Genomic DNA, 11,441 nt, shown 5'->3' with positions numbered 1-11,441 from the left:
CAAGGTGAGACTGCTCATATCTTTCTTATATCATTATATTCTTTCTTCAAAAGAAAGATATTTTTATTGATTTCAGAGAGGAAGGAAGAGGGAGAGAGAGATAGAAACATCAATGATGAGAGAGAATCATTAATTGAAAAAACAAAAACAAAAAAGAAGTCAGAGGGTCCTAAAGAGGACCCAGTGTCTACCATGTTGAAGTCGGTATAAATCCACTTTTGCTTCAGAGACACCCCGTGGTCCCCATTTTTAAAGTTCTATGGGGTCTTTAAATATATGACTTTTCCTGCCTAAGGTCCTTGTCCCTCTCTCTTTATTTGACCAATTCTCATCCTTCATGTCCTGCTGACTGTCACCTGCTCATGGCAGCCTTCTTCTAACCCTGAGTTTAGGTTAGTTTCTCTGTCAAAAGCTCCCACTTTGCATTTAGTAGTTATCATAATTATAATAAAATGGTGTAGTTAAGCCCTAACCGGTTTGGCTCAGTGGATAGAGCGTCAGCCTGGGGACTGAAGGGTCCCCGGTTCGATTTCGGTCAAGGGCATGTACCTTGGTTGCGGGCACTTCCCCAGCTGGGGGTGTACAGGAGACAGCTGATCAATGTTTCTTTCTCATCAATGTTTCTAACTCTCTATCCTTCTCTCTTGCTCTCTGTTAAAAAAAATCAATAAAATATATTTTAAAAAAAGAAAGAAAGAAGCATTACTATTTTTAAAAAATGGTGTAGTTAACATTCTAATGTTTTTTCCTGTTCCTATCAAATCCCTGAAGGAGTACTGAAAAATGGAACGCATGTCACCTGGGACCCATGAACCCTGCAGAGATACTAGAGTTGACTGGTTCATTCTGTAGCCAGTTCTGCAGCTTATGAAAGTTCAGAGGACTCCCTGTCATTTTTAATTCTGAGCACAGGTTCCTATGATCCAGAGTCTCTTTCCTTGGAGTGTTATGTCTGCTTTTCCCTAAACCACCCCAGGCCTAAAGCTAGTCCCATGTGTGCATATGGGAAATAGAGAGAGAAGCACTCTGGTGTTTCTCCTCATAGGAACACTAATCCCATTATGAGGTCCATCCTCGTGGCCTCATCTAACCCTAATTACCTCTCAAAGCCCCCAACTCGAAATGCCATCATATTGGGGCTTCAGCATATACATTTTGAGGGCACACAACCATTTAGTCCATAACACCTGGGAAAGAAGCTTTGCTGGTTTTCCAGGTGAGACCCTGAGGCTCAGAAGAAGTGATGTAATGATACTCAGCCAATGAGAGAGAACTTTAGGAGGGTAGTGTCCGTGATGATGACTCCTCCGCACACACTGATGCCTACCCTTCCCTTCACCCCCACCTCCCTCCCAGCCTAGGACGGAGCTATTTCTTCTAAATTTTTAGAAGGGTGTGTTAGTTTAAAAACGTGTCCACAAATTCTTTGATATTCTTCTCTTAAAAATGTGGAATCTAATTATTTTCCCCTTGAATACTGGCTATAGTTACCAACTCACATAACAAATAGAATGTAGCCGATACACTGAAGTGCGCTTCCCGAGATGAGGTCTAAAAGACACTATGACTGTCTTGGGCTCTGAACAGACAGCTGCCATGTTGTGAAGACATGAAAGTAGCCCTATGGAAAGGCCCATGTTGTGAGGAACCAAGGCCCTCAGCCAATAGCCAGCGAGGAGCTGAGGCCTCCTGTGGTAGCTATGTTAGCGTGCCACCTTGGGTGTGAATTGTCCAGCCCCAGTCAAACCTTCAGGTGATTGCAGCCCTGGCTGCCATTTTGACTGCAAACTCATTAGAGCTCCCGAGACTCATTAGAAACCCTGGTTGTCATTCCCAGATTCCTAACCTACAGAAACTGTGAGAAGATAAATGCTTGTTGTTCTAAGCTGCTAAATGTTGGGGACAGCAACAGATAATTAATACAAAGGGAATGGTGTTTTATGCTATTCTCAATTCTCCATTCTCCACATTACCCATGTGGCCAAGCCATACCTACATTTCTGAATCAGTTTCCTCTTAGAGAAAATAGCATCAAAATACCATATAGTATGCCCGATACATATATGCCTAGTACTGTCCAGCTCAAATTAAGCTCAATAAATTGTAGCTGTTCTTAACATCTGATCAGCTGTGTGGCTTCCCCAGGTGAGTTTCTGTCTACTGGCTTCATGTGCCCATTTCCCTCAGATGAGGTGCCAGATAAGAACACACACTAACACATTGGGGGAAAGATCAGGTGCATTCTCGCTTCATATTACACAGTGTTTTACAAAGTACCATACTTTGAAGAGACATTAGCTTGTAAGAACATGTAATAAATAACTTCAAAATGCAATGGGTATTTAATTTTTAAAGCGTGCCTTTAACATTCATGTAACACGTTTTTTTGTACTCATTCAATAGGAACTTATCTGGCCCCTGGGTAAAGCTAGCAATAAAGCTACTGGTCCGCAATGCGTTACGTTAGTGTATGTTGCCTGGAAGACAGCCCTACATGCCTAAACCTTCCGGCTTCTTCTCGTTTTAGCATAGACACCTTCACTTTGGTAAGCTTCCATTCTTAAACCTAACCTTTCATCTCAGAATTTCAGCTTTGATGCTCCCACTTCCTTCCTAAGGTTACTTTAAACGAAGTGAGTCAGATCTTACTGAAAAACTGGCCACAGCCAGTCAGCTCCTGTCCTCCCCCGACCCGGGGCTGCCTGGGCAGAGCGTGAGGGCGATCAGTGTGTACTCAGCCCCTTCTCTCCCTGGCTCCTCCGAGCCACCCGGCTTAGAGTAGGGCTTCCCCAGCCACCATGCTCCTCCCAGCAGATCCCAGTCAAAAGCCAATCTCATGTTTGTCTGATGGCTCAAGGCAGTGTAGCAGGAGCTTGAATCCTTGGGTATCCTATTGAGTGGGCGAATGTGCTCATAGGCTATTCTATTGGGGCCATTCTGTTGCTTCAGCCCAGGGAGAATTCGGTAGAAGTTTTTAGTAGGAATGCCAATAACAACTCACTATGGGCACTGGGACCACCTCCTAGTGCCATGACAACACCCCATCTTAGTCCTCACCAGAACCCAGACAAATTAGTGTCCACCCCTGGAACTCTGGTGCTTGAAGAAGCAAACAATTACTAAAAAACTTCCTCTGCCTATCTTTCTAATGTTGGTGTGTGTATAATTCATCCTTCGCCTTGAAAATCAGCATGATCTTTAAGGATTTGAGGGTAATTCCTTAAAGGATTGAATTTATGGAAAGACTATGGTGGTCTTTGGTATTGGCTTTTGAAGGGAGAATATCTTTCCCCCCGACCCGGACTTGGATATTTTTATTGATTTCAGAGAGGAAGGAGAGGGAGAGAGACATAGAAACATCCATGATGAGAGAGAATCATGGATCGGCTGCCTCCTGCAAGTCCCCCACTGGGGATCGAGCCCACAACCCAGGCATGTGCCCTTGACCGGAATCTAAGCCGGGACCTTTCAGTACACAGGCTGATGCTCTATCTACTGAGCCAAACCGGCTAGGGCGAGGGAATAATTTTAGTCACACAGAAGTCAACGGACACCGTAACGTGATTTTAATAAAACTCATTTATTTTATTCAAAATTAAAATCTGCTACAAAGACAGACAAACAATGTAACATTCCCAGAGGAATTGAACTGCTTCGAGTTAAAACTGAGTTCTATTAGAACCAATTTTAGGTTGTCATAAATAACAAGCTGGCTACAGCTTTCAAGAATGAAGAGGTCAGGGAATGAGGTCAGGGGCATCCTTCTGAGCGGCTGGGACATGAATGGTCAAAGGGGCTCCCAAGTTTCTCTTCCTAAGAGAGTGAGATCTCTGTAACTTTCTGGGAGCCCCAGGCCCAGGGACAGAAGAGCGAGATCAGGTTTGGAGTGGAAGCTTCCGTGGGCTCCCCAAGAAACATTTCCTTTTCTTTATAGATAACTTACAATTTGTCTTAAAACACTTAAATACCATAGGGTGTTACCTTACGGAAACAGCTTAAACACAAGTGAAAATAATAAATATAGAAAAAAATATAATATTAGGCTTCTTTCTAAACAGTTCACAGAGAAGCTCAGTAAATAAATAGCAAAGGGAGTTGAGGTATCAGACGTAATAAATATTCTAGGAGAGAGGTACGGCGAGACTTTCCAAGGAGCTGGCCTGGCTCTCCTGGAACCCGGGTTGGATTTTGGAGATCTCTAGTCGATGTCCTAGAGTCCAGGGGAGCCGCCATCCTGGCTGTTTTGTTGCTTACATGTTTCAGTTTTTCATCTTCATTGTCATGTAGGCCTCTATGTAGTTGATGAAGATGTCAAACTCACTCATGGCTTTGTAGACCCCTCTCTCCTGGAGCTGTGTGTGGAGACAAGAGATGGTTAGTGAAAACCCAATCTGAGGGAGTCAGGTGGCCCCTCGCTTGAATGGCCGTCACCCTGGGGTCTAGCAGCTGCACTTGATCCCTCGAGTTGGGAGGTGAAGGGTGGACCCAGGCCACCCGAGGATATGCTCAGCCGCCCTGGGAAAGGCTGGGCGTCGGCCTGAGGCTGAGCCAGTGGTGGCGAGAGGAGCACCTGCTTGCAAAGCACAGTCTTTAAACTGGTGCCTTGTCAACACATTCAAAGGCCATGTGCTCACATGATGCTTATTCAGAATTTGATGAAAGGACGTCAGAGGCACCACTTTGAAAACAAGGCGGTGCCAGAGGAGAGAAGGGCACCTCTTTGAGGTTTGTTCTCTTCCTCCAACAAATTAGCAGGCCCCACCCTGCGGATCCAACCTGTGCCCGGGGGACGCATGTTCCCCGATGTGGGAACCCTGCCCAGTGTCTGTCCCCTGGGCCCCAAAGAGGACACAGGCCACATGGCTTCTGGGAAATGGTGTTTGAATGTCCACAAAGAATTGGAAGCCTGAAACCCTCTGGTTTGAGAGTTGACATTCACGGGCGCCTGGGGAGCTGGGAGTGGCAGATGGAAAGTGAGCACGGACCAGCCCCCGAGAATCCTGCTTCCTGCTCTGAGTCTCGGGGAAGCCAGGCTGAACCCCTGGGCATGTGTGTGTGTGTGTGTGTGTGCGCGCGCGCACATTCACGTGTCGGCTTCCTGCACGTGTGGCTTCAGCCTGGATTCCCAACAAGCTACTTTCTGTTTCCTTTGTCACTCTCCCCAGCGCCCCGCTCACTGTGCTCACAGGCGGGCCAGCCGCCCAACCCACAGGCCTGCAAAGGCGGGAGCAGTCATTTAGAAACCCCCAAAGACACTTCACAGAAAGCAAATAAACCGAGGCGGCAGCTCCTCGCTGGCTGCGGAGGTCACACCATCTGTCGGGTTCCCACAGTCCCTCCCAGCGAAGGATGGGGCTGATGAGCACCTGCCCAGCCTCTGCCCCCTGGGGAGTGGGCCCAGGCCGTGCGCCCCAAACCCTCCCGGCACCGTGCAGCTCACCTTATTGAAGGCGCTCTTCACCTGCTCCACGGCTTTGCTCTTATTCTCACAGGGCAGAAAGCGATGCTGTGAAGGAAAAGAGAAAGTGTTAAAGGTACCAGCTCGCCTGGGGACACGCTGGTGGCAAGAGGAAGGGACCAGACTTGTCCTCAACGCCCCTACCTCCCGCCATCCCCGCCCCCATCCTTTCCCAGCAGAGGAGAAGAGACACAGCCCAGGAGAGGAGCCGTGCAGCCTGCCAGTGAGGCCCGCATGACACCCAGGCTGCTGCCCAGATGCGGAGCCAGCCATTCCGCCCTTTCCTGCCCTTCCCGCTCAATCCCAGACACGGAGGGGGATCGTTTCTAAGTCCCCGAGGAACAGGGACACAGCCTCGGCTCTGCAGACTGACCACGGCCTAGTCCCACCCTCCACACAGAGACCCAAATCGGCTGATTTCGCATCCTCAGCGCGACAGCAAAGGAAACCAGCGAGGAGACCCCATTTCAATTGAAAAAGCAGATTCTCCTGGGGAATTGTTTGCAGACACTAGCTCCCAGGCCCTTCTAAATACCAGGGAAAGTCCTGTCCTAAAGGGTTCGGAATGAGAGGGAGGTGGAGTTTCCTCTCCCAGGGATGCTCACCTCCTGGCCCCTCTTGCGGGGCTCAGGGCGTGGGTCCCGAGGGACGGGGGAGCCCTGACTAAAGCCCTGGGCCCCTCTTCTACAGAGACAGGAATAGTTAATAAGCCACAAATGACTCACAAATAACAGGAAAGCTGTTTGCAAATCTTCGCATGTAAATGTCTAGCAGCCACCCCCCACCCCCCATGTTCTCAGAGAGAAATGAGCAGCCTCCTGCCACCCAGTGTGTGTGCCTGGGTGTCAGTGGTGTCAGGAGATGAGTGTTTCCGAAAAGCCAAGAAGAGCGGCGAGGGAGGGAGCGGGCCTGCTACTCACACAGCGCCGCAGCTGCAGCCTCAGCGTCTTCAGCTTCTCCCCCAGCGAGTTCACGGGCTCCTTGATGTCGGGGCCCTGGGTCTCGGCCTGGGGCATCACCTCTTCCAGGTAAAACTGGATCATCTCCGACAAGGCTTGGCAACCCAGGTAACCCTAAGGGCAGAAGCAGGGGAGGTGACTGGGAGGAAGGGCTGTGCCACTAGCTTGAGAGGCTGGCTTTGTCCCCCAGGACCGGTCTTCCACCAGGACCTTCCCCCAGGACCCAGCCCTCTGTAACCCTCTGGCTGGCTCTGTGCTGAGTTAAGAACTTCTCACTTCTCCTTTTTACGTGGAGGAAGCGGACCCAGCTCCCCGCAGGCTGAAGCAGATTCCCCTTCTTTAGTCACCAGACACACGCTCCCCCTCACCCACCCCGCCGTCTCTCACCTTGAAGTCCTCCAGCAAAGACCCGTTCAACAGCATGTTGTCCAGCTGGTCCTTCATTTGCTACAAGAAGAACACAGTGAGAGTAAGCCGGAGATTTGGGGGATCACCTGAAATGAATGTCCTTGGTTGAATAGAGTTTTTTTTATTTGAAATCCATGCAGCTCCAGCCCACAAATGGAAAGGACAGTTATCAAAACGTTGACACACTCAACAGCGCTGGAACCCTTAGCTAAATCAGCTCCCCCACCCCCCACCCCCCGCCCAGGGATCCAGTTATTCCAAACGTTCTGCCCAGGTTTGAAGTTAAGGCAGATGCTTGACTGGGTCCTGAGGGGACACATCGGGTGTCTGCCCTTCAGTGCTCTCTGCCAGTCTCCCCCTCCTGCCCATACCCGCTGCAGCTCTGAAGACTCCCTGAGGTGTGTGTGTGTGTGTGTGTGTGTGGTGGGGCAGTTCCTCGTGCAGGTTCCCCCTGCATGATGCTTCCCCAAATGTCAGTCTCTCAGGTTCCGGACCACTCTTAGCAGATGCAATTTAGACTTGCCTGCCACAGAGCGGGGGGAGCATCTTCACCTTCAGTCATACCCGTGGGGGTGTCTCCCAGCCAATGAAGCACTGAGCGCCAGCAGAATCTTATAAATCATTTCCGAGCATCGGAGACAGAGTGCTTTGACCCTGTAGGTAGCTTTTCCTGCACATTGGGCGCATCACCTGGACTTAGCTGAACTCATGAAACCCATAGCTCGACTGGGGGAGTCTCTTAAGAACTTAACTGTGGGGCGATGGGTGGTGGGGATGGAGGTGAGCAAGGAGAGTTCTGGGAGCTCTAGCAGAATGCCCTGTTCAGGCAGTCTCAGGGAGGGAGGGTAAGGAGGCATCATACTCACAAAGAAAGTCTTCACCCTGTTGAAGGCAGCTCGGAGCTCTCGAAGCATGTGGGGCAGGCTGGTGGAGAAGTGGGTGCAGCTGTTCTCAGATGGCGTGCCCTGGGCTGGGCTGGCCCCCATCCCAGCCAGGAAGACCAGGCAACAGAGCAGTGCTGAGCTGGGCATAGTGGCGCTCTGCCTTCTTCTGCCAGTCGGCCTTGTGGTTTGGTTTTGCAAGAGCAAGGCCCTGGTGTGTAGCCTTCACCTACTGTGTCCCCCCTTTATATTGGGTTCAGTAGGGCCTCCCCCATTGAGAAAAAAGTCACAGACCCACAAAGCTTCCTGTCAAAGGATTCTGACCAGAGCCCCTCCCTTCTCTAGACCTTTGCATTCGATGAACTGCTTTAAATGTTAATTCATTGCATCGTCAGCAAAAAGGATGGTTGAAAAACGAACTTCTGCGTTATGCTATTTTTAGGCTGAGCCACCTCTCTCTCTCTTTTAAAATAATTTTTGCAACTTCTCTTAATAAAAAAAAAGTTGACTTCCTGGGGTGACCAGTTGTTCTGTGCGCAGAGGCCCACAGTGTGGGTTCCATTCACACGTTCCTAGGTCACAGTGACGTGGACAAATTGGCCATGACAGAGTGTGCTGCGATTGAGCAATAATTGGATCCCTTCCCTAACCTGGGTTGAATACCCAAGGCTTCTCCTTGCTGAATGGGGAAGTCACCTCAACGCTCTGGGCCTTAGTTTCCCCCAGTGAAAACGCGAGGGTGAGCTAAATATCCTCAATGCTGTCTTCTGGTTCTTTCATTGCTGTTCCAAGCCGGCCGCTCCGAGAGGCCCGCTTCCCACAGGGTGGCCAGGAGGTGCCACATGGGACAGTGTAGAGCAGAGTCCGGAGCGAGGTGAGAAAACGGAATTAAAGACCTTCAGGTTTATTTGAGTTGTAAGCTTCTATGGCTGGAGACTTAAGCTTGAAAGAGGGGAGGAAGAAGTAGAAATAACATGAAAAATAAGTCAGGATTCCATGAAGGCTGGAGAACAGGCTCTTTTCTTTCCTCTTACCTAATTCTTCTCCCCTCCTCAAAGAAGCCTTTGTTATATTGTCTTAGATTTGGACACGTGAATGTGTGTGAGTGTGTGCATATGAGTGTGTGTGTGAATGTGTGTGTATGTGAAGGTGTGTAAGTGTGTGTGTGTTTAAGTATTGAATGTGTGTGTGAATGTGAGGGTGTGTGTGTGTGTTGCAGGGGCAGGGCAGCGGCTCTCCCTCTAGTTAGGAAAGGCAGGGGTAGTGGCATCACTTCAGATCTCTGGAAAGTCTCTGGGGGTCATTTGTGCCTTCACCTCCCCCTTCCACAGAGGCTTCTCCCACAGTGTAGACCAGCCGTGGGCAAACTATGGCCCGCGGGCCGGATCCGGCTCGTTTGAAATGAATAAAACTAAAAAAAAAGAGACCGTACCCTTTTATGTAATGATGTTTACTTTGAATTTATATTAGTTCACACAAACACTCCACCCATGCTTTTGTTCCGGCCCTCCGGTCCAGTTTAAGAACCCATTGTGGCCCTGGAGTCAAAAAGTTTGCCCACCCCTGGTGTAGACAGTGAAGGGGAGAACACTGGCCAGGGAGGGGGCAGAAGGCTTGGGCTCTGACGTGACTTCTCCATGTCTGTTTTCCATCTGCTTCCTGCCTGCCAAGGGCCTGGGCTTCCCACAGGATGGGCTTGGGGAATTAACAAATGGACTCAGATGTAAGAAATCCCCCGCTTTCTCTATTCCCTTGCCCTCCTGCATCAGCACTGGGACGCCTTGAATGGCACTGGGTCTGAGCCTGCCCCTCGGAGGTCACTGCGCCAGAGCAAGTGAGGTGGACGTACTGGGGCGGGGCCAGTCTGGAGTGAGTAGGCGGGCCCACCTGTGGATATACCGTGTGGGCCAGAATCAGGGACTGTGGCCTCTCCTCCCAACCCTTTGTGCTAATAGAGAAACCAAAGAATCACAAAGGGAGAACGGGCCTTTCTTTTGGAAGCAGGAGTGGTGCTAACACAGGAATTGCTTCTCCTGAGATTTACACGGGGCCCAGGAGCGTGTGCTTTGCAGCCAGGAGGGGGAGAGGAGCCAGGAGCTGGGATCTGCATCCTTTCCGCCTGTCTCCTTAGCGCGTGCCTGTTGGGTGTGTGGGAAGTGTCAGCTTTGGCCCAGAGGGCTGACCCCTCTTTGAGCCAGGTGTTCCAGGTGCAGACAATGTGGTAGAGCAATTAGCCCAGAGGACCCCAACCAGGACAAGGCTCCCAGGCTCTCCCTTCCCCAGGCAGCATGGCCCTGCCCATCTTTGTTTGCCACCCTGCCCTGTGCTTTCCTCTGCTACTAAACCTACAGCCCTACAGCTATCACCCATGTCTCACCCTGTCTCAGCCAATCAGCTGTGAGGTCCCTGAAGCAGGATGTTGTTTTGTTATCCTTTGTGTACTTGGTTCGAGCGCAGGGTCTGGCCCATGGTAGGTGCCAGGCACACAGCTTCCCCTTTACTATATTGGGATGGGCATAGCGGAGTGTCCCAGGAACCTTGGCTGGGGCTGGAGAAAGGAAAGCCTTAGCCTGGTTGGGGCACAGGCGAGGACTCAGAGGGATAGGGAGAGCAGCTCAGAGAGGCAGGAACCACCTCTTCCACTTTCTTATCATTTGAGATCTACTACACACAGTAGCAGCTGGGAGCTCAATTGTGAAAATGAAATGTATCTTAATAAACACTACCTTTATAATTATTCAAAGTATGGCTATGCATTTTTGGGGACAGCCTATCCTATACTACTATAATAAAAGCCTAATATGCTAAGTGTCCGACCATTCGTTTGACTGATTGACCGGTTGCTATGACGTGCACTGACCACTGGGCGGGGGGGGGGGCTGATGCTCTGAATGGTAGGTTAGCTTGCTGCTGGGGTCCAGCCTGGGCAAGATGGGCCGGACACTCCTTGGGACCCTCCTGCGGTTCCCCTGGCCCTGATTGTGCACCGGTGGGGTCCCTCAGCCTGACCTGAGCCCTCTCACAATCTGGGACCTTTCGGGGGAGGTCAGAGAGCCAGTTTCAGCCTGATCCCTGAAGGACAGGTCGAGGGACACCCCTGGTGCACAAATTCATGCACCGGGCCTCTAGTATAATATATATGTATACACACACGTGCTCACATGCACGCATGCACAAGATGGCAGGGACGTGGGCAAAACCCATTTCTATCTTTCTTTAATCCATAAGCCATGTGTTGAATAGTTGAACCTTTCCTCATTGATTTGAAATCACTGTCCTCTCTTTACTCAAAATTTCAGGATCTAAAGGGTCAGAGGTAACCTTAGGCAAATTTCCTGATGCAATTCCTTATTTAACAAATAGCGACAACAATATGCTTTTTATCAACATATCTCATAGGATTGATGTCAAACTGATACAAGACAACAGGGATGAACAATTTGGGGAAAATCGAGACCCTCTATTTTTATATCAACAAAACAGGGGAACAACAAAAATAGCAGTCAGTCATCCTAGTTCTCAAGGCTGTGAAGAATGGCAGCCTTCTTGGTATAGTGGCTTCACACTGGCAGCAGTTCTGCAACTCAGACCAAAGAGTGGCCACAGTCTTGGGGGGGCTGCACTGGAGTGTCACAAGGAAGGCTAAGCGATCTGGGCTTGTTGGACTCGGGGTCCGGCCAGTTGACATACAAACAGGGCCACTTGGGAGGGAGCAGGCAGGCTCATGATGCAGGC

General features: G+C 50.1%; 1 protein-coding gene across 1 annotated transcript; it reads right to left on the bottom strand.

Moving 5' to 3' along the window:
• Positions 1-3,607: 3,607 nt before the first annotated feature.
• IL10 (interleukin 10) lies at positions 3,608-8,039 on the bottom strand. The gene is made up of 5 exons (XM_006754382.2): positions 7,692-8,039; positions 6,805-6,864; positions 6,379-6,531; positions 5,441-5,506; positions 3,608-4,352 (listed from the first exon to the last, which is right to left on the bottom strand). The coding sequence occupies exons 1-5, from the start codon at positions 7,854-7,856 to the stop codon at positions 4,260-4,262; spliced, it is 537 nt and encodes a 178-aa protein (XP_006754445.1). The 5' UTR covers positions 7,857-8,039; the 3' UTR covers positions 3,608-4,259.
• Between the last annotated feature and the right edge of the window lie 3,402 nt (positions 8,040-11,441).

The sequence above is a fragment of the Myotis davidii genome, unplaced genomic scaffold (genome assembly GCF_000327345.1).
Source record: "Myotis davidii unplaced genomic scaffold, ASM32734v1 scaffold710, whole genome shotgun sequence".
NCBI lineage: Eukaryota > Metazoa > Chordata > Mammalia > Chiroptera > Vespertilionidae > Myotis > Myotis davidii.
The sequence above is the reverse complement of the archived record's forward strand: the minus strand, read 5'-3'. Positions and strand labels throughout refer to the sequence as shown.